General features: G+C 36.9%; 2 protein-coding genes across 2 annotated transcripts in view; one reads left to right on the top strand and one right to left on the bottom strand.

Moving 5' to 3' along the window:
* Positions 1-735: 735 nt before the first annotated feature.
* On the bottom strand, positions 736-13,196 carry Srp72 (signal recognition particle 72). Its single transcript, XM_019059895.2, has 12 exons — positions 12,835-13,196; positions 12,162-12,282; positions 11,462-11,596; positions 10,127-10,244; positions 9,210-9,400; positions 8,283-8,559; positions 6,806-7,009; positions 5,665-5,826; positions 4,742-4,900; positions 3,096-3,238; positions 1,835-2,065; positions 736-946 (listed from the first exon to the last, which is right to left on the bottom strand). The coding sequence occupies exons 1-12, from the start codon at positions 12,935-12,937 to the stop codon at positions 820-822; spliced, it is 1,971 nt and encodes a 656-aa protein (XP_018915440.2). The 5' UTR covers positions 12,938-13,196; the 3' UTR covers positions 736-819.
* A 281-nt stretch (positions 13,197-13,477) lies between these two features.
* The window catches only part of slmb (beta-transducin repeat containing E3 ubiquitin protein ligase slmb), a 91,288-nt gene continuing 81,272 nt past the window's right edge, over positions 13,478-23,493 (top strand). Inside the window, exon 1 of the mRNA XM_019059874.2 lies at positions 13,478-13,712. Within this exon, the coding sequence (XP_018915419.1) occupies positions 13,665-13,712 (48 nt within the window). The 5' untranslated portion in view covers positions 13,478-13,664. The remainder of the gene's footprint in view (positions 13,713-23,493) is intronic.

The following is a 23,493-nucleotide window of genomic DNA, read 5'->3' as shown; positions in this document are numbered from 1 at the left end:
CTTTTGTAAGAGAATTCCTTGTTTTGGCTAGCTGATGCTGGAAGTCAAAGAGAAATATTTGATGTTAATATAGTCTTGTTGATAAGAGGATTATAGACAACTAAATATGCTGCTATAAATTTGTATTTTTAGGAGCCAGTTTTTTTGCCTCAAATTGGGAGGTAACTTCCTTGGTTCAGCACCTCTGAATAGGAGCCAATTACTCAAAACAGAGAATGTACAAATTGAAAATTACTATCGGAAAAAATGAAAAAGCTAGCATAAACTGAAAAGGTCCAAAGCACGGTTGATCCAAATGCAAGTGGCAATGAGCATACACAAAATAAATGCACGCCTACTTTACAAAATAGGCAGGAAACCCGGTGTAGCTCTATCATATAAATACAAGAAAAAAAAATATTCCCCTAAATTATAATGCTAGAAAGTTGAGTAATTCTGTTGTTAAAAAAACTTGGTTGATCATCGTAATAAAAAAAATCTCATCAGTATCAAGGTAAGTTGATGTCACTGAATTGGCGATATAATATAGGTGAAAAATATCACAAATGGCAGCTGAGGACATTGCGCAGTGATTATACTTGGATAGTAGATTTCAGCCTCTTAAAATGAAAACCATCAAGAAAGGGCAAAAACATGGTAAAATGTATGGTCAACTGAGTCCAGCTGATTAGAGTTTCACAAACTTTAAGAGGCAAACTGACTGTTCAAAAAGATAACAAATAAGAGACAGGACAATAAAAAGTGAAAAATTTGATTTGTAATTAAATCATAGCTCTTACGCAAACACCTCAAATTCTAAAGCAAGGATCTTGAGTGCGTTCATTTTCGCTTTTTCTTCTTCATTTGATGAGGTTTTCTCCTGGGACCCTCAACTTCTACGACAGCAGGGCGTGGACTGTTTGGTACAACGCTTTGTTTGGCTTGAGACGACATTTTTGTTATGTCGCTGAAAATAGAAATAAAACAAAGTTTGGTAACGGATGCAATAATTAATCTGCATTTTATGAAGTTAGAAACCACTAATACCATACTCAGTGCATCAGTGTATTCATCAACTTGATATAATGTGCTCCCTTAAAAAATCTGGGGACTCCGAGCACCAGGATGGTGATTTCTAGCCCTGCGTCATGGTAACTATGCTGAGGTATCTATCATCAAGTTCATTAGTGTCATATACATACAAGTAAAATAAAGTTTTAACCCTGAACACATTTTTCTGAAATTTTACTCTGTAATACACAATCATAAGAGTAAAATGTACGACCTGAGGCTCCATGCGCTTGGGGGGGGGGGGGGGGGGGTTGAACTGCAAAGCTGTCGGGGGGTGTACTCCCCAATCATTAAGATATAACATTACTCCTTCATCTTTGATATCCTTTATTAATAAAGTATACAGTCAGTAGCAAAGGGTTAGAAAGGATAAGATCATAAAATTTGTGATGGCAGCAGTTTCGCAAAACTCTGTTCTTAACCATTGCTTTTTTTTTGTATCTTGAGTGATGCCACACTACTAAAAGTAGGGACCACAATACTCGACACAATATACACACCCAATGAGTTGTGCTGAGGATGCCGGAGTTGCCAGCCGGTGAAACTCGTCCGCGATTTAATATTTTTACATGCAAGTGAGTTTAAAAATTTTACTGACCACAATATTGATTACTAAAATTTCGTTATGGTTTTAACTTCCATGTGTGTAGAAATGAACGAGGCCGACTTAAACAAGGCAAGAGGAGATTAATCCCATTCAGAAAAATAAATTACTTAAACATTTCACCAAATTAAAATCTAATTGTTTGCTGGAAAGAATTAGGAAAAAATGTAAGGAACTCACAACTGATCAGCAGCATTTGCAGCATCACCCTGAGTTCCTTTGCCAATTTGGGCATCTTTATTTCGACGGTCACGGTCTCTTTCCCGCTTATTTTTTCTGTAACCAGAGCGCTCATGTCTTGGTAGCCACCGTTCTGGATTCGGAGGTACTGATGGGTCGTAATTCTTCGGTAACTTGCCGGGTTTCTTCTTCCTTTTCTTTTTCTTCTCAATCAGTTCGCTATTTGTACTTCTATAGAAAATACAACAAAAGCAGAGATGTAACTGTGACTAAGAGGAATCAAGGAATAGAAAATGAACAGCACCGAAAATTGAATAATAAAGAAGGAAACAAATTTCTGCAGGGGAAAGGATTTTAGTTATCATTGCCACTGCAAGAAGGAATGTTTTAGAGACGATTCGGTGCAAAAAATGCCCAAAAATATTTGTGAAGTCTATTTTTATAGCAGTTTGAAATCCACAGTTCACAAAACTTGAGTTCAGGGGTGCAGAATCTTCCGAGTTTCCACATTTACTGTGCCTGCCAACCCCAGCTTTCCAAATTTGTCGCATCGCTTTTCACATAAAATCTCTTCAACTTTAAAAAGAGGACCTTTTTCATCCACCTTCCTTTGACCCTTGAACGCTGTCTCTCCTCTCATCTTTAGGTCCTATGCAAATTTTCTTATGCCTGGGCAGGCACGTGATCAAGCATTTTCTGCACCCCTGCTCAAGTTTTGAGAGAAAGTTGTTCAAAGTTCTAACCAAATGAGTTTAGGGCTCGTATTGATAGACTGAGGCACAACTTCACGTTCTTCATGGGCATGAAAATAGACTAAACTGTTTGGATTAAGCCTTTGAAATACTGAAGAGTATTTTCCACTAAGAAAAGAACTCAAATTAGATTTTTTGACCCAGCTGAAAAAACACCGTCGTCTAAAAGAATATTCTTCTATAAAGACTTCTATTCTCTTGCCCAAGAATACTTTAAAAATCAAATATTTCCTGTAAAATATGAACTTTCTAAATTCAGCGTGAGATCAGGTAACATTTTCATTTTCCATCAAAAGAGAGGTAAAAAAATTTGAAAAGTTGCATCTTTGGATTAGTTCAATGGTGGGGATTAGTACTCGGAATAATATACTTTTCTACAAGGGTTAGCTATATTCATTAAGCTAATCTGATCTTAAAATGACTCATTAACCATTTGTAGTTTTACTGTGCTAAAAAAAGTGAAAGCAAATGGTACCAAATGGTGGTGGATAAAAAGTTGTTAAACTTACTTAGGAGTTTGGTCAACTTTCGAGGCTTTCTTAATGACTTTAGTTCCCATAATCCAACTAAGAGCTTCCAAAGCATCGACATCAGTGCCTTTCGAACCCAGGGAAAGCTTTTTACTCAAGCTTTCAGCTTTGTTTTGATCAAACTAAAAGATTTATGAATGTTAAAATTATTAGAGCTGTTATAAGCAAGATGAAAATTTTGACATACGCATTATTAGACACAAAACATTTCATCAATATAAAATGCAGGTAAACATTTAATACACACGCGTTTTTCCACAAAACTCAGATGATGTAAATGTTTACTGAACTGAGTGACAATAAAATAATGTTATAATTATACTGTTAATATTATTAATAATTGTTTGAGGCAATACTGTAAATGAAATATATGTAGTTTCCTTGTCCTACAAATAAGATTGTTTACAGTCTCCAATTCAACAAAATTTGATTTTGGTTTTTCCTGTGAGCGGTAGGTTTGAATCAACTAATTTTGTACTTGTCATGTGATTTTGGAATTTTTCGATATGATAAATATTTTGTATTACTTTCCTGTTTAGTAACCCATAACTGGATTTTTTCAGATTTTCCAAAACCAAAACGTTGAAATTTTTCTTACTTTCACTCAATTAATCTGACTGAAAAACAAAAATGTTCCTATTTTTCCAAATTTTTGCTTGACTACATAGACAACACTTCCTTGATTTCCACCAGTTTTTCCTGAGAAAACTATAGTAAATTCTTAATTCAGGTTTTCTCTTATTAAAATGACAAACATTTTTTTGAAATGTTCGTTCAATGACACATCAACATGCATAAAAAAGGTTGTACAATCGTGATAAGTCCTGACGACAACGCATCGGCTAGATTCAAAGTAGGTGAAACTTTTGAGTTTGTTTACATTAACATATCATTACTAAAAAAGGCAATTCCTGATATTTTAGTCGACTAAAAACTCCCCAGGAGAATTTTAGAATAATCAAAACTGCCTCCGAACAGTTATGAGAAATTAAAAGGTGGATAATTATATTCCAGTCTGAACCATGTAATTCCTCGGAATTCCTAGGTGAAATTTGACATCCCTGTTTTTAAGGAGGTTTTTTTCAGTCCTATGCTTCAAACACTCAAAACAAATTTACATACAACATCAGCGTGTAAATTAAACAGATAGACGATTAGTCATTGCCCATGGAAGACATTTATCCTAAGAGATGATGATGCCTTTTCGATAGGACGTACGCTCACTAGTCTTCGTTATGTACGATGCAGATAGGTTGAGTGAAGAAAAAATTCATGCACTATTATTTGCGGCAAATTTCTGCAAGAAAAATAAGTTAAGTTTTTGGGCTCACTGACAACCTTTGTTACAACAAAACGAAACTCCCTCTAGATGACAGTGAGTCTACAACCTGTTTTCATGTTGGTAGCTATGAAAACTACATCAAAATTCTCTACCCAAGTCCTGCATGAGTAGAGAAATGAATGGGAGCAAACATAAGTCGTGAATCATCAAATTGCTGAGTTTAGTTCTCGATTCCTGGCAAGCGTTTTCCTTTGTCAGTTGACAGTTCGGTCATATCAGGCTCAAAAGATAACTAAACGCACTCGCAAAAATTAGTTTTTAGAGATGCCTTGAATTTCCTCACCTGCGCGTAAGCAATCAGCAGTTTAGCTTGAAGTTGTTTGTCATCAGGATGAATTTTGAGAAGTTCCTCCATACTCTTGGCCGCAACATCTGGTTCTCCTTGCCGCATGTGAAAGTCTGCTGCTTGTTTCCATAGGGCCTCTAAATTATCATTGCTGACCTAAAATTTCACAAATACTAATAAAAATAAATTTTTTTTAAAGAAAGAAAGAAAGAAAGAAAGAAAGAAAAAAAAAAAAAAAGGCAAATGAAGCAATTTAAGGATTGGAGTAAGGCACAGCCCAAGAACGCATAATGGCAAATAGGTGGTAAAACTAGAAATTACACATCTATTTGTACGTGCATCCTTACGAGTTGCTTTCAGAGTGCTCATAAACATTCTGCAGCTCATGGTGGGTCAGTTGCACTGGTCACAGAATTGTGTTTTGATGCTTGATTCTTATAGATTAGCTAAAAATATTAAGATCTGTCCAAGCAGCAACTTCCTACGTTAAACATTAACTGAGATATTGCGCTTTGAAAAGACAGGTTTTTGACATCATCAAATCTTGAAAAGTATTGTTGATAAAAAAAAAAAAAAAAACTGAAAGCTGGAATGAAGAACATTAGCGGTTTTCGTAGGGTTGATTTTTGAAGAGTACTAAAGCTTTAAGTTTGAGGAACTAATTTGTCTCTTTAATTTCAAGTGCTTATTTAATACTAAATTATGATAAAACTTGGAAAAAGAACAATTTTTTGAAAAAAAAATTGTCCTCTTGGACTTAGCCTAAAAGTGTGGACACTTTTTAGCCTCCGGCGAAACCTAGAGTCTATACGGCTTCGCCGCACGACTAAAAAGGGGGAAAAATTAAAATTTCCTGGAAGTTGCTTCTTGAAACATAAAGTAGGCAGTAAAATGAAGCGAGCTTTAAAAAAAAATCTGACCTTATTTTTACGGTACCAGTCTACAGCCTTCTCCAGAGTTTTGGAAGCTGTTTTCCAATCGTTTTGAGCAAGATAAAGAGTGACTAAAGCACTCACTATTCCAGGTTTGAAGGAATTGTCGCCTAAATTTTCTAAAATCTGTGTGGCAGTGGCAATGTCTCCCTGAAAAAGCACAGTAAACAAAGAAATTAACAGGGCTAAAGAAGTCAGCACAGAGCTAAATATAAGAACTTTTGTTTAATTTTTTGAGAACTTTCGGAAAAAATGAATATTTTCAAGAGACACAAGAAATTGTACAATAGGAAAAGAAGTTAGTATAAAAAAAAGCTTTTTGGTGCAAAGACAAGTACTTAAAGGTATTTGAAAGGCCCAAGTTAAAATTGATACGTCATCTTTGAAGATAAAAAATTGGGCATTTCAAAGTTGTCAAATTGATGCATCTTCTTTCTCACCGAATTTTGGTGACTGATTTTACATTTATTTCATTGGAAATTCACATTCTTAGGTCTGTAGCTTAGAGTTTTTGTAGAATGGGTCTATTGCAGGCACAAGATACAGCCAAATAAATATACAGTTTACAGGAAAAATTGCATAAAAATCACATTGGCCACGTCAAAACAGTCTGAAACCTATTCCTTAGCAAGCAGTCTGCGTAGTTTGTAACATGCTTTTTCAAGTTTCCCATGTCTTTGGGCAGTTTTTCTCAGTCACCGCCAATCAGGTTTGCACAAGCAAAGGAGTAGGAAAAACTATCCTGAGTAAACAAACGATTTAATTAAATTTTTCTATTGTATGATTTCAATTGCTTTCAAGCATTTGTTTTCTTTTTCTTTTTTTATTTTGCAAAAACAAAATCTTTGAATCAATTAAAATCTACGCAAGGAGAGATTATAACAATTTGCAAGATTGTTTGTACATTCAGGTTAGGTCTCTCTGTGGACAAACCTGATTGCGCGCTGCACAAGAAAGAGAAATCTTGAAGAAATTTTGCTTTATTTTTTTAATTCTTTGGGATGCTTAAGAGTGGTTTTGTCGAGAACTCAAGTGCTACTTTTTCAAACGAACTTGACAACTATCGCATTCTGAAAAAATGGCCACAGTTCTTTGTAGATGGTCACACACACAGTAAAAAGAGAGTTACCTCTTCTAATAAAAGCTGAACATCAGCAAGTCCTAATTCAAACTGATATTCTGGATGAGACTCTATGTAGTCTGACAGAATTTTATGGGCCTGCTTCCCTTTACCGCTTTTAGCTTGCAACAAGGCTTTGATTATTATGACATGGCGAGCGGTATCAGGAAATTTTTCAGTCAACTTCGAGCAGAGTTGGTTGCAAAATTCGACCTAGAAACGAGAAGAAGTTAAAAAACTAGATTTATATCACTAGCACTGACAGGGTAAACACAAAAAATAGGTATTTTAAAAATTTAAAAAGTACCAGACTAGGTCAACAGTTAAAATGAGATAAAATTTAAAACTCACTAGTCAGCGAAAATTACGAAAACCTTCCGACGCGTGGACATTTTATTTCATTTTAAAAAATAGGTAATTTATGTAAAATATACCATTGATCTGAAGAAAATGTTTGACATGGTTGGTGACTTCTTCAGGTTTTGCTTATTGTAGATTCTAGATCAGAAGCATTTTTACTCCTTTTGCCACTGAACAAATAGGAATACAATAATAGGGCTTTATATTGAAAGTTAATGTGAGGGACTTCATTCGGAAGTTTTCTGAGCTGTTTTTTCAAACAAATAGGTACTTTACTTTGTCCTAATATACATTGAAATTGGCAGAGAAAAACTTTTCGAAGATAAAATTGTAAACAAATTCAAAAGCCAGTTTGATGGCTGCTTCTTCAGCAAAATGTTGAATTTTCATTTCTGGGCTGAAAAACAACTTCCAGTTATAATATTCCAGTCCTAATATACATTGAAATTGGCAGAGAAAAACTTTTCGAAGATAAAATTGTAAACAAATTCAAAAGCCAGTTTGATGGCTGCTTCTTCAGCAAAATGTTGAATTTTCATTTCTGGGCTGAAAAACAACTTCCAGTTCCTACTTGATGTCAAAATTTTGGTAAAAATAGAAAACTGAGGAAAATAAAAATTATGAAATGCTTCAGTAGTATTTTCCATGTACTCCACATTATTCCCACAAATGAACAATGTACTTCCATAGATACTTTAATATATTATCCCTTGTCTTCTGCGACAAAATTTTCAGATTTGACCTACAACTTGATGAGCAAATGGCGATGTGACTAGATGTGCCTTGACACATCGAGATTTGACCGGTCAAAAGAAAATTTTTTTTAAAGAAATGTAAATCTGACCAATAGGCTTCAGTACAATCGCGATTTGACTGATTAATAGCATTTGATGGTAGCAGTTACAAATTCAAGATCTCCACAGCCTTATAATATCACTTTCAAAACCAACGATCTTGAAACAATTTCTGATGCAAGGGTGAAATAAGTTAATTTTTTATTCTTACTCAGTTTATATAGTCAAAAACTGATCCTGCTATGGATATCACTTTGTACAAGTTGTTTTTTTGGAAGAATTTCTGGAGAGAAGTCTTTGGTTGTCTTTTTATTGTCTTTCAAGGCTTTTACCTGATTTGTGTAGAGAGCAAATAAACAGTTGTTTAACGCAATATCTTTCCGCTGCCGGGTGGTTAGTTTCTGGTCCAGATTTTCTGATGTTGCACTCTTAATCTTTTTCTTGGAATCAAAGACATTTTGGTCTCTTTCTCTATTTAATACAACAACATTATTGCATGCTATAGCAACTAATGCGGGGTCATCCGGTTTCTCCTTCAAAATTGAGTTATAGATTTCCAAACTTTCCTTTTCACGCCCTAAGGTTTGCGTCACAAATCCTAACTGGACTCTGAAAATTAGACATACTTCATGAGCTAAGGATTTAAAATAAAAGAGAGAAAATACTAAAAAAATAAATTATAACTGGTTGAAATGATGAAATAGAGTAAATAAATAAAGGCAGTTCTTTTACCCTAGGTTACAAACCTTTGAGTAAATCTGTCCCTGAATAAAAAAATATCTTTTGGTTATTATAATTGCGACTTTCTGGGGGAATTAGTCAAACGTGCAACTTCATTCCTAATAGCCAATCGGCCGTAGAAAAATTTTTGGTTTCTCTCAAGAGCAGGCCATTTCAATTTTTTTTAAACCAATGTTAACTTCTCATCCTAGAAAAGGATTTGTAACACAAAATTTAAAATTTATAAGATATTCCATTGATGCGGGTGCTATCAAGTGCTTTGATATGATACAGACTTAAGATTTTGTATAAAAAATACAAACATTTACATTTCTGCAGACTTTCTTTTAAAAAGGTGTTACTACTTAACTATGTCACACCCATATCACTCCATATCAGAGCATCTACATTGATAGGTTAGTCATCCAACATTTAAGAAGAGAGTGGTAGAATGAATTACTATCAGCAAAAATAAAATTACTGACATTTTTACTAATGAAATTGTGTTAATCAATTTTACATACAGAAATTTAACAAACCTGATGATAGAAATTTCTTTTTCAATATCTTCTTCTGAGGCATCATCTTCCGAGAGTGCTTCTCGGCACATTTTCTCTGCTAGTCGCAATTTTTTTTCGGCCTCATTGTATTGACCTAGGCCAATCAGCTTACAGGCTGCGTTATAAACTCGCTCATAGGTGCTTTCATCGATTGGTGCGACTTGTTTTTTCTAGAAAAGAAATGATAAATTCAGAGGTTTCAAAATTTTGTTCATTTCAGTGAGAGCTTACAAAGGGATAAGATTTGCAATAAGCAGGAACACGTAACAGATAGTTTAACTGGCATTTGTAGAAGGAACATTTCTTAGGTTTTACTTTGTTGAGATTGGTTGCAAAGGGAACTATCAAGAAAATTCATAGATTGTTGTAATTTAGGTGGCTATTGAAATTGCAAAAGACAAAAATAAATTCTGTTTTGAGTTTTAGGGCATAGCACTCCAGAAGGATAATTATTTTTGAAGTAGTTATGAACTAAATTGACATGGCACAATGGAATGGTGGTAAAGATACTTTTGTTAGGTTTTTTTTTTGGGGGGGGGGGGATATCTTCACACATTCATAGAGATAGCAATTTCTCAGGGCATTATTGAGCGGATTGCTGGAATTCCTATCCATGATGGAACAGCTGAACAATGGGAACTGACAGCCACAATAGGGCATGTCCTACACCATGTGTTCGTTCACATTCACTCACATTCAAACTCAAATTCACTCAAATTTTTGGAAAGTATTTTGTCTTTATGCCAGCTTTTCTAACAATCTATCTTGAAATTTAGATTGTTACTAACTCCGATTTTTCTTTTTTAAAGCACTACTAAACGGCTCATATTACATGTCAGAGAGAGTCTCAAGAAGGGCAGATATTTCGGGAGGAGAAAAAGAGGAACTTTACGTACAGATCCTTCAATGGTCAGATTGGCAATGACGGCAGATAAATTGGTCTTCCTTTCATCCTGATACACATCATCAGAGTTCTTCAAGATTTCTTGATAGGCGTCATAACACTCTTCATACCTGATAAAAATCAATGTAGGAATAATTTTCCAACTTTATGGACCATCATACACATAAAAATCAATACCATTGAACACTGACATGCTTCCCTCAAGTACTTACCAAAAATATTTTAGAATTTTTATTGGGACACAACTTAAAAAAATAATGTGGCTTTTACTAATTGATGTATCATTACTAACAATGAGGTTATGCACTCCGCAGTCTGTAATATTTCCAATTTGGTAGCAAATTGAAACGAGTAAGAGTTCTTGAGAGACCGTGCTGTGCGATGGATTTAGTAAAACGGCAAGCTGTGGTGCAGAGGTTCACAACCAGTGGTCCGCGAGCTTATCTGTGGTGGTTCAGAGTGCTGCGAAAGAACATTTTTCATAATTTCCAAATTCCTATTTTTCACTCTCTTAATTTAAGGTAAGAATGCCACTGCTCTCTTTATTCAGATTCAAAAATTTAGATGTATGGTTCATAAAGAAAAAAGGGTGTGGATTTTTACTGGTGGCCCGCAGCCTTCTCCTTGACTAAAAAGGTTGAGAGCAGCTGCTTTAGCCAACATTATCAGTTAGGACAGAGGGAGTGGAGGTCCTCCACAACAAATTTTAAAACATAAGTTATGATCATGTGTGTAAATCTGCCAAGGTGACGTCATGTTTCTACAGTACGCAGAGAAGGAAAAAATAATAATAATGATAAAAAAGCTACACAGATACTCACACTAAAGTGGGAAAAAACTTATTCAAGCATAATTTTTCTCTCAGTGCCATACTGCTTGGCATAACACTACTTACATCTAATCATTAGTAAGCAGTTGCAAATGCTTTTCAAGTCTATTTGGCTATTTGGACCCATCATCAAAGTAGCATACTTAGTTGCCCGAAGTATTTGCTGGTCCATTCTTGGTTTGATTTTAATGACCTCTTCGAGAGAAGAAGCAGAAAATCAGGAATCTGAACTAGAAAAAAAAACGAGGGGTTCCAAAACGCCAGCCGTTTGCTGCAATCTGGAGTTTCTTCTTCACAGGCAAACATTCCAATTATTACAAAATGCCGATTCCTCGGGAAAATGTGCGATTTGGCTCATTCTTTTGAGTCATGGAGCAAAAAAAATAGTACTTGCCCTCCTTACTGAGAACACATATCAGTGTTGTACAACGTAGCAGTGTTGGTGGGATGTATATTATACATATTGTATTAAATTATATAATATCTGCTTAAGCTCACCTTTCTAATCTGTACAAAATTTGAGCTTTCAGCTCTTTGATCTTCAAATTATCGTCTGCTAAACTAACTGTTTTCAGCGCTTCTTGAACTGCGCCTTGCTTGTATTGACAATAGGCTTTTTCAAAAAGAAGTTTCCTGTAACATGTTAAATAAAGAGTTAGTAATTACGATTATTAAAATTGCGAGGTGTAATAGAAAAAGATACGCAAGTGGCAGGTTTTTTTTTCATTTTCAAATGTTGAAAGCAACACAAGCCACAGCTATTCTTGACATTTCTGCAACTGTACTTAATTATACATTTTCCACATTTTCAAAAATAAAATGGGTAAATTCGAAATCCCAATTTCATATATTCTGTTTTTCACATTGAAAGTCAATCTAACGTGCATTTTTGCTTTGCGATGTTGAGAAATTGCAATTCTTGTCCGACTTCTTGTAATTCTGTAACCAGAATTTGTGCGACAAAAAAACACCCAGTTTAATCCTTGTAGAGAGAATTTTGCATGAGTGATTTGTCCTTCAGTTCGATACTGTGAACATTGTATTTAAATGGATCCATTAGTTTGCTTAGATCTTCTCATAAAGAAAATTCTCTGGTCCAGGTAGACTGGTGGTGGAATAATCTAATGATAAAAAAATTTTTGTGCCACTTTTTCCCCCTTTCGTAAAACAGAAAAATGAATAAATATTTAGATCTTACTCTGAAATTTGTTTGGGAGCTTGCTTCAAAACTTGTAAGGCATCTTGAAAACGAGACAAGTGAATCAGACAAATAATCTTGTAACCAAGCGCATTTTCTTCATTAGGTTGCTGTTGTAAAACTGAAAGAAAATAAAGAAACAAGTATAAGTGGCACTCTTTGCATGAAATCCAAGAACTTTAAGGAATTAAAATCCGGTGTAAATTGATCCAATCTGCAAGCCACCTTACAATACCGTATGAGACTAATGTACCACGATCATGAACAGAAAATATGCCTGACCTGGCTCATACATCAAATAAGTAAACTCAATAGCCACTTCATAATTTCCAAATTGAACTGACTCAATTTTTTTTTTTGTCTTGTTTCTTTTTTCATAAAATTTTTGGTTGCCTACAACATTTGCTACAATGAATTACAATCTATCTCTTCAAAGACGAGTGTTATAAAGAACTCAGTGAGAGGCATACAAAGTCTATCAGGCTAGCACAGACGGCTAACCACCTTCTGGCTATTAATAGGGCCTTTAAAATACCTCGCCTGTAAGCGCACACATTCAGAAACATTATGCCCAAATCAAGTTTGAGACTTGATCCTTAATGCACCAGATGTGACAAAATTCAACCGCAGGTTTGAGAAGTTGAGGCTAAAAGTAGAATCAGAAGCTAGTTACCTTTGTTTGCAGTCTTCAGGGCTCTTTCATATTCTTCACTGGCTCCAAATTTCACTAATTCTGAGAGAAGAGGATTAATAGAATTACTTTGAGAACCCATCATGTGGCATTGGTGTTTCTAGCTTGAGTAAACACCTCTGAGAGGGATAAAAGATTTACCACTTCATGAATTGAAAAATCTACCGGAAATCTAAGAGGAACGTGGTCAATATTATTATCACTGTTATCGGGCAGGATAGTGTACAAGTAAGATGATCACTTCTGCAAATCCGAAAGAGATGAAAAACACATGATTATGAAAAATTTTACTTGCAAATTCAATTCAGTCATTCGTTCACTCTAACCTAGAAAATTTGTCTAAAAATTGTTGACGTCATTTGTAAACATGTGGCACTTTACCAATCTTTGAAACCTAATATTCTCTTGATTTCCCATTACCTAAATACTTCATACAAAAAACCTATCATAGGCTATTTATAATGATTATTCGGAAGAAAAAGAATTATATTTAATTTTTATGAATATCCGATCTCTTAAAAAAGACCGCAGAATGCCGGAATGCATTTGAGGAAGTTTTGACATTCTGAAAAGGTACCGTAGTTTTATGTTTGGAATGAGTTATTCCGAAATTCTTCATCATGGCTCCTCGACTCCGTTCTTTCAGTTGATCATCCGATTTCGCTTATCGCTTCAACTCACTGATCTGCTCCTAAATTAGTTAGTGTATCAATAATTCTCGGTCGTCGCGAGTTCAGTGTTTGTGATAGTTATAGTTTTATGCAGTTATAAAGTTCAAGTGTCTTCATGCATCTCTCGATATATTCTTGATAATGGAAACAGAAAAAAATATCTTTGATACGAGTGTCAGCAAACCTCGGGTGAGTTGCACATCCGTCTCTTTTGTCTCGCAACTAATGCCGTTTTTGTAATAAATTCCTCAATTTATATATCAGTGTTCGATATTTCAGCATCTTAATCGTAAAATTAGACATCTAAATTTTGCAAGCTGTGCTCCTAATCTTTCTATTCTACCCATCTGCACTGAAAGTCTAGGAGTCCTCAATTTATTTTGCCTTTGGCCTGGCAGTCATATTGGAATGGCTGAGCAGGGGAAGCAGGGTTCCTAAATGGATCAGGGATCTTTAGCCTTTTCTTAATCTATGGTTCATTATTTGTTCCAATTATTATTTCCTCAAAGTCTCAATATTTAATTTTGGAAAAACTTCACATCCATGAAACTCATCTATGCTGCTTCCATGAGCTAGACAAGTGAGAACCATGGGCTAATTCTCAGTTGAACATGTAGTTTCCTGTTCTGTGTGAAGTGTCGCATTTCCAATGATCCACATACCAGTTGCATTTACCAGCAACATCAATTCACATCAAAATATTGGTCAGATTTTGTATTTTGGAGGAAAATGTGTACTTTTTTCAATCCAGAAAGAGGACACATAGATATTATGTTGAATTTTATGAACGCAGAGTCAATTATATGTTCGTCAGAATGATCTCCAAAAATTAGGTAAATGAAAGCTACCTCGAATGGTGAAATAAGCCTCTTCAAAAGTTGAAAGCCATGATTATTTACTGCCATTGTCTTAATATCTTCGGCACCTTGAATGTCTCATCTACCCAGAGGTTATTCTATTAGTTCAATTCCGCCCACTATCAATGGTGGCAAAAGTATCTTCGTCATTTTATGGAAAACACATTATCGCTTCCACATGTTGGTCTTTAAACGAGCATATTCTACACAATGCAAGTAGCGTCGGGGCTTTTTTGATGCCTGTGAGGGGGCCATCTCACACACTGGATAAAAAACTCTAGTTTTATTGATAAGCTTGATAAGGCCAATTATTGTAATTATGTCAGCACAACAAGACAAGATATAGCTCTATCTTTATCGTGCAACATATTGCATTTCGATGTCTTATCAGGCTACGTTAAACTTTCAATTATTGGTCCGCTGGATTTGGAGAGCTACACAAGTGTACTCTGTTCCGGAACAAAACTGTACTGAAATTTATTATTAATTCCTCTATTATTTCTATTTATTATATCTATTATTTATATTAACTATCAATTAGTTTTGATCTACCTCAGAGAGGCAGGGTAAACTGAAGGATATGGTAAAAGTAGTGTAAACTAAGGGATCAGGTTACGTAATCACAGATCCTAATTGTTCTCATTAGGGCAATGTTAACAACTAAATATCAATGGGAATACGTCACAAACAAGGTTAAGAATTGTTTGCACCACTATAATAAGCCTCAAATTAACATTCCATTTTTTTGCATAGTAACCAACAGGCTAGGTTAGAGTGTAGGGGATATGTCTCTTTGAAGTCGGTTAGTTTTAGGTCAGGGGGTATGGTTTTCTGTCAAATTGCATGTGTAAGTTTAACACACAATTTTAGCTGTCCCCGTGGTCTCCTGTGTTTAAGCTAATCGCATATATTTTGCCTCCAAATTTTTGCATTTCATTGTGCACTTGAAACTTTGCTCTTGACCCGCGGAAGCTATCTTGCTTCCAAGGCTTCTTGATGTGGTGTAACAATTGAAAACTGGTTTTCCCTCTGGTCTGCATCTTCCCTCTTCTCCTTGGTTACCGAATAATTGATATCCCAATGTCAGACCCGGTGGAAGTCAACTAGAGTAAACAAACAAATGTTTCACAATTTTGCTTTTCAATTCTGAAACCTGGTGAACCGTCAAAATTATACCAAAAAAGCTTTGCCTCTGTGACTTTCTCACTGGGGGCAACTTCCTTTCATCATTTCACTGATTGTGTTGAAAAAATACCTAACTTGTTTTTCTCTCCTCAACGCAAGTGCTCAGCAAATTTTCCTTGTTTTTAGACGATTCAAGCTTTCCCTTCAATTTAGTCAATAGTTCCTCTAGAGTTTAAGCTAGCCATGTAGCATACAGAAAGAATATTGCAGGTTTCTGTACAGAGTGTTTACAACCATCGATAATCATAGGACTATTTGCTTTGAATTATAAGGCAGTGCTAGGTAGTAGTAGTTGCATTTTTTGCAGAATAATTGAAAAAGGTGCTTCTTGAGGAGAGATTTGAAGTCAACACTATGTCTAATTTCCCTGTGTATACTAGGGTTCCTGGTAATACGCACCAGATTATTGCTTTACCCAAATAGGACATATGGCGTATTGAGGTGTGCAAAAGTAAGCTAGACAGCACAAATTCTGCTGCAAATAGACCGATTCAGACTTCAGTACATCCCAGAAAAGTAATACTTAGGTGCATGTGTATTCTATCATCAAGATTTTGCGGTAGGCCAAGTAAATGCTGTTTGGTTTTAAGTAGATATTTAGCGCTATTTCAGTGGATGGTTTCCGTTTTTCTGGATCACTTTGATTTTCACTGGAAAAATCCAATTTTTCCCCACCAACAAGCTTTTTTAGAGAATATTCAAATTGTGCACGATGGAACAAAACAGAAGTCATTTTCGGATTCTAAAGTTTTCTTGTCCGCAATATCGAGGTTATTCTGGTCAAAGCCTCCTTCTGCCCTTACATCACCGCGTGAAGCTCATTCGAGTGTTCCTTGAAATTGGAAAGGAGGGTGAACAAATTTTCTCTAGCGTTTGATGAAATTTTTCACCGAATTTTCAATGCGGTAGCAGATGGACCTTAGTTTTTCCAACACCCTGGTAAAATAAAGTTTCCTAAGAGAAAGGGGTTTTCTGAGCTGGAAAAACGCGTTTCTTTGAAATTTCGATTTTCTAAAAAGTTGGAAGGTTCTGGTGAAAAACTGAGGTTTGATTCAGCGTCAGTGGCAAAAATTAGGTGATAATTATCCGATTAGAAACCTGAGAAAAGAGCCCCTTACCCCTCCTCTCTCTGACGCTAAACAATGAGATGAGCTTTCCATAAAGGTCCATACGGACAGACGGAGGCTTACGACCGTAAAATCTCGATAATAGGAACTAAGGGGAAAATTTTCTAGGCATATAATTTATGATTGCCTATGCATTTTAGGTTTTGAATCTGAAAATAGCCTCGGTTTTCTTCTATCGCACGCAGGTTTTCCAGAAATTGAGTTCCCTCTTGGAAAAAATCGTTTTTGGGGGCAAATTCCGATTTTTCGGGGATTACCGCACTGACCCAACAAATGGGGGTCGGGGGGTTCGGGATCAGCGCTAAAAAATCTAATGATAATACGTTAATTGTCAAATGTTATGTAGGTGGAAGTAAAAAAAAAAGTTTGTTGACCGGTGTAACTCTTGGTCAGGAATCGAAGATTCTTACCTTAGGAATTTTGCAACCCTTCAAGCCCTTAAAGTCTTCCTATTCATGTTATTTTTTTTTCAATTTGAAGGCAAATTGGCAATCGCGGTGGCTGTTGAACGCGGATCACGGATATAGTTTCGTGGACTCATGATGTAACTGCCTGAACCTCGTTCATCTCCAACCTTTGTCGTATCCGAAAGATTCCGCGATCCTCTAGTGACATTTGGCTCCTTTGTAAAGGACATTTTCGACTCCAAAATCGTAACCCATTTTGTTGTAGCATTTTGTCTCTTGTTACTGAATCCAATTCGCCATTTAGGTTCGGATGGTTCCAGCACATTTCTTACAATAATGGGTCACCAAACCATGAGCGAAAACTGACTTGCCAATGCATTTTTCCAAAGGTAAATGCCGCGTAGAACACGATGCTCAAAATGAAAAAAAAAAAAATTCGCTTTAAAATGTCGATGTAAGAATAACGTAAAATAATTCTATTATTAGTCGAATTTTAGTGTGGTGTGGGTTGCATACTTACTCAGTCCCTGAAATTTTCATGCAGTTTTCTCAGTTAATTAAAAAAAATCCCGAAGTATTTTCTCAGTTAATTAAAAAAAATCCCGAAGTATTATTCCGTATATATTTTGCAACCCTGTGAGGGGGTGTGTGGGTGATATCCTCCTCCATATTTTTCAAAGGTCAATATTTCCTCGTCCAGGAAAACCGCCGTTTGAACTTTCAAACATTGCCAAATTGCATCCTTACAAGTATTATAAATAATTGATCCCCCACGTTTTTGCGCAATACTGCCGTACTAAGGAAGAACGCCGCATGAAAATTCGAGAGTTGCCAAATTTCCTTCGATAAAATGTTTAATTTTGAGAAAAATTATGCATATTAAAATTATCTGAGAAATTGGCGAGAAAATATTCAAAAATTTTCCTGGAAATTAGTGCTTTGTCAAAAGGAAATTTGCAAACGCCTGAAGGATCATACATACGGGGTTTTTCCTTAGCACAGCAGAATAGCCGTATTTAGTTGAGTAATTTATTGCCTATCCTGCCTTTCATCACAAAATGGCACCTCTGTACAAACTGATTCTTGTTTTTTAGAAAAGAGGAGCTTCGTGTTTCTCCTCGGCGTCTTTGAGTCTGAATCTGCCGTGCTAAGGAAAAACGCCTTATGAACCTTCGGGCGTTGCCAAATTCCCTTTGATAAAACACAAATTTCCGGATAAAATTATGAATATTTTCCTTCCAATTTTTCAGATAAATTTTGTTCGCACTTCCACCTACAAATTCTGAAAACTTCAAGGAGAAACATCCATAACTTTCCTCAAAAATAAACATTTTATCAAGGGAAATTTGGCAACTCTCGAATGTTCATACGGCGTTTTACCTTAGCACGGTAGAAATGCTGCCCAAACAATCGCTGACAGTATCGCTCATCCACATTCAGCTGTTAGCAACGGCGAGGTCCGGGTCTCGAACCGTTAGTTCGCGCGTCGAGTTGAAGTTCTTGGCCTCCATCAATCGAATCGATGCGATACACTAGTCGACCGTTTTTCCAGCCTGTCGAGTCTTGATCGTCGCACGTCACTGACGTAAGTTCGTCGTAGTAATCGCGACTCGCGTGATCAAGCGCGAGCGATTTCTCCGCGCAACACGTTTGCCGATTCACATCGCCATAATGGACTTAGCCAGACCTCCGCTACAGAAAGGTATCCTGGTATCGATCCATCAGTAGATACTAATTGGACTGCATTTTGCAATTTGGAACTATAAACTCTGGCCCGGTTTAAAAACAACGTATGTGCCATTGGTTTCCCTATGCACATAAGTGTCTTTTCAGATGAGCCAGTATCTATAGTTCCAAATTGCAAAATGCAGTCCAATTTACGATTTAGTCGCATCTATTTGTATACCCTGTAAAGAGGTGAATCAGGGTGTCTACAAGTCCGGTAATAGTACTGGTTTTTTAAGGGCGGTCCGGAAGTACTGAAAAAATGCGGAAATTCCGCAAGAAAGTCTGGAATTTTTCTCATTTTTTGTCATTTTTTTCTCGATTTGAGCGCAATCCAAATTTTTGAATTTTTTGAAATTTCGTCAATAATTGAAGGTACTGAAGAAGCACTGAATTTTTCTGTTGAGGAGGTACTGAATTTCTTCGGAAAGTACTGAAAAAGTACTGTAAAAGTACTGATTCTTGGTCAGCCTGTTTTAGTAGACACCCTGTGAATGTTTTTGTAATGTTACAATTGATAGCTCTTCCATCGAAAAATATCGAGTGTTACATTGCGTCTGGAATAATTAAAAAAAAAAATTCACATATTGAGAACTGTCCTCTTACGCCAGTTTTTACCCAAGTGCTTCATTTGGGGGTGGACATGGCTGTTTGGTCGAGTTTAATCGATTTCAAAGCGTCTCAAAAGGTTTTGCTGTTCTTGAAAAAAATTTGCCCCCTGTTTAAATCGAGATCTCAGGCAGGTATCGAGTATTCCGTAAGGAGTCGTGTTATTCCCACCGACCCGATTTAATGAGGCCAATTCATTGTACAGATCCGATTCGATACTATCGATACCTATCTCCACGGAGAATCCTTACTGTGCCATTATGCGCGATATTAATTTTACTCTCGTAAACATGCACTTGTCACAATTTTTTTGGGAATGAGTGAAATTGATGAATCACTAACTGTTCAGCCCCTACCGGTTCTCTTATTTTGAGGACGTCGTTTTGAGCGTGTGATAGCGGCCCGAAGCATCCGTGCAATGCCGCCCATGTAGCGGTGGAGGATAATGTAAAAAAAAATCAGCTCCGGGCCGTACTGCACTTGTTTCCTCAAAATAGAAATCTTGAAGACCGCTGATTTGCGGCACGGACCTGGTCCGCCGGTCGCGCGTTCCGAAAAATTATTTCCTCTCGGCCGTGCTGCGCCACGATTATTAGCTTCAACCTGTTTTCACCACGCTTGGCGCCATGAGACGAGCCCGGACCCCTCCGCTCTGTCGTGATAGCGAAGAGAGCAGTAAGTGCAAAAATGAAGTTTTGAGGAAATGGGCTCAGAAGCTTCTGACCGGAAATTTTTACTGAAAAAAACCTCCGTTCTTCGTCACATTGCCAGTAATCGTCCGAAAGACTCCTAGAAATCGCTTGGATGATTCAAATCGACTGATTTCATTTCAATCACATGATAAGGTTATTTTTCATTTTCATGCCAGATTATTGTTAGGCAAGACAGCCCAGTAGCGTGGCGTGAATGATCGATTATCGATATTTCCCCACTTAAAGCTGTGGTAAAGAATCGATTAACAAGGTGTTTGTTGCAAACACCTTGTTTATCGATCCTTTTCCATAGGTTTAAAGGGCAGATCAATCGATGTATCGCTAAGCACGCCACGCCACTGACAGTCGTTAGTGCTATCTTCTGCATGCTTTCGTGGTTGCGTTTTGGACACACATGAAACGCATTTTCTGGCTAGAAATTCGCAGAAGAGGGCGGCACTTTATTTGAAAGGACTGTTTTCATTGGCTTCCTAGAGGAATATTGCCAATTACGGCTGTCTTGCCTAAAACTACGTCATTTTTTGCGCAATTACGGCGTTCTGATAAGTCTCGTTTTAATACGATTCAGATGAATTTCGCTGTATTAGCAATTTCAGTAATTTCATCTACTTGAAAGAGTGTAGACGAATTTTGAAAGAAACTCGATTTCGAAAATTTGACACTGACTGCTCTCTTCGCTATCGCGGAAGCGCTATCGCTGTCATGAGGGGAAAATTTTCGAAAATTCCTCGGGCATTTTCTTCAAGATGAGAGCCGTCAAAAACAAATAAAGACCTCCTGTCCCTCACCACTAGAGCACCCTCGTAGAAAGAGTGTGGGCACAAGGTCTCGCAGAGACTCTTACGATGTAATATTTGAGTAAATTTCATAGTAGGTAATAGAAGCAAACAGAACCTCGTTGTCTGCATTTTTGAATGACCTGTATGCAGCGTTCGCTTTTTTTTTTTAAATGCCAGGAGCTTGATGAAGCCTAAGATGGCTGATAGGGAGCCAATGAGTGTTGGATCCTTCGGTGGCTGCACTCTCCCTTTGAAGGCACTTGAGGAGGAAAGCTCTACTTTCAAAGCTCTGTACCAGTCCACTCTAAAATGAACCTCTTCTCGGCTGTCACGCAACGTGTAGAAAAAATCGTTTAACCGTCCTCACGTGGTCAAAGTGGGAGCTTCCAAGCGGAGAATCGACGGCTTTCCAGTTTTTTCATCGACTAGAAGGGGTGCAGAAATTTCCCGATCAAGCGCGTGCGGTCGCGTGGCCAGTCGCGTGAAAAAAAAAGAAGGCTGGCGCGCGTTGGTGTACAGAGATGACGCGTACTCTCTTATTTTCTTTTCGTGCAAAGTCGCGTAAATTTTTAGCCGAAAAGTGAAAACAAAACATTTTGCAATAAGGAACCACTATTTCTGGCTCATTTTAGAAACAACATACATGCCATTGGTTTCCCTGCGCAGATATGTATGTAGTTTTATCGGAGAGCCAGAGATAGTGTTCCCTTATTGCAAAATGTAATCCAAATGAGGGTAATCACTTTGGAAATTTTTAGAGAAAAAGGCGCACCGATGAAAAGGTAGGGGTCTAGTCCCAGCCTAGCATCTCCAATTAGTTGCGGTAGTACCCCAACAAATTAAGTTACAAACGCAAATAATTGCGCCGTACAGCCACAATTAATTAGAAATGCCCATTATTGTCCATATCATCCAACAAATTGGGATAGTACCATAATTTTAAGGGATGATCCCTAAAACCTTTTCTCCGTGGGATCTTAAAATGGGGAGGCTACTTTAAAAAGTGGGAAGGCCAGGAACTTCGCCTGACGGCAAGTGGTGCAAGAGTGTGTGATCGGTTACCCAACCTCTGAAAGTTTCGTAGGCTCCCATTTTAAAAAGTGAACAAGTTTCAAAAGTGGACCTTTTGTGCTCAGATCAGTCCGACATAGATTGTAGATGTTTTGGATTGAAGGGTTTTTTTTTTTTTTTTTTTTTTTTTTTTTTTTTTTTTTTTTTTTGCAAACGGCAATGCAACGTCGGAAAGGTTATAGCGATTGACCCGCTCTAATAATGTTAGACGAGGACGAGACGAAGACAGAGAAAACGGTAGCGGCCTCTTCGGCCGTGCTAAGGAAAAACGCCGTATGAACATTCGAGAGTTGCCAGATTTCCTTCGATAAAATGTTTATTTTCGAGGAAAGTTATGCATATTTTTCCTTTCAATTTTCAGAATCTCTAGGTGATATTGCGAAAAAAATTATCTAAAAAATTGGGAGGAAAACATTTATAAGTTTACCAGGAAATTTGCAATTTATCAAAGGAAATTTGGCAACACCTGGAGGCTCATACGGCGTTTTTCCTCAGCACGGCAGCCTTCATCGCGTCGCTGTTCAGTGTTCAAGTACCAAGCCATAGCCATTCCCGCCGTGAGCCGTAACGCGCTCCACGTATCGATGCCACATTTAGCGCCTTTCAATAAGAATCGAAAACCCATGCAAATACTAATGATATGATATTCCTGTCGATGTTAGAATAGTCAAGCGTATTCTCTACAAAGCTGAAAATTCACAGCGAAACTTGCACTAGTCCTCTCTAGGTTTGAAATTTTTACGTAAATCTAACCTCTAGCATTTACAATGCTGTTATAGGAAATTCCCACAGCGAACGAAAGGTTTCGCTATAATTTTACGAAACTCCTCAGAAAAGGTAGCAGATTTGGACTACATTTTACAATTTGGAACTATAAATTCTAGCCCGGTTTTTAAACAACGCATGTGCCATTAGTTTCCCTATGCTTATAAGTGTTTTTCCAGAAGAGCCAGAATTTATAGTTCCAAATTGCAAAATGCTGTCCATTTATGAGTAGTTGAGCCTCTAGGATTTGCTCTCCCTGGCGTTGAAATCCTGCGAAGCTCACTTGTTTTGTTTTAGGGTTTTCACGCGTCTCATAATATTGTTAATGTCTGAATAAAACATTGTTGAGGTCTCCTTTTCTTTTTTTAGAGTATCTAGTGAAGGAAATACCCTATTTCTCCACTGGTAGAAAGTTTCTTGGATCCAGAGTCCAGACTCCATTAAAATTGACAAGAAAAACCACTCCTGATCAGTGGCGCGGCGTGTTTTGTGGTACATCGATTTATCTACCATTTAAACCCCTGGAAAAGGATCGATTAATAGCGTGTTCGCGACGAACACCTTACTAATCGATTCTTTACCATTGCTTCAAACGAGGGAATATCGACGTATCTTAAAGCACGCCACGGCTCCTGATTCGATCAGATTTTCGCTTGAATCAAAAGGAGATCCGCTTTGATTAAGAGATTTGGCTCTCGATCCAAGCAAAAATCCGATTTAATCGTGAGTATT

The sequence above is a fragment of the Bemisia tabaci genome, chromosome 6, assembly GCF_918797505.1.
Source record: "Bemisia tabaci chromosome 6, PGI_BMITA_v3".
In the NCBI taxonomy this organism is placed as follows: domain Eukaryota; kingdom Metazoa; phylum Arthropoda; class Insecta; order Hemiptera; family Aleyrodidae; genus Bemisia; species Bemisia tabaci.
The sequence above is the reverse complement of the archived record's forward strand: the minus strand, read 5'-3'. Positions and strand labels throughout refer to the sequence as shown.

Bases quoted from the DNA above. Each gene is read 5' to 3' on its own strand.
- Srp72 (XM_019059895.2), bottom strand. From the start codon at position 12,937: ATGATGGGTTCTCAAAGTAATTCTATTAATCCTCTTCTCTCAGAATTA. The intron at 9,401-10,126 runs GTACGTAAAGTT...TTTCTTTTCTAG, and splicing joins ATCTGACCATTGAAGGATCT to AAAAAACAAGTCGCACCAAT. The intron at 947-1,834 runs GTGAGTTCCTTA...TTCTATTTTCAG, and splicing joins GCAAATGCTGCTGATCAGTT to CGACATAACAAAAATGTCGT.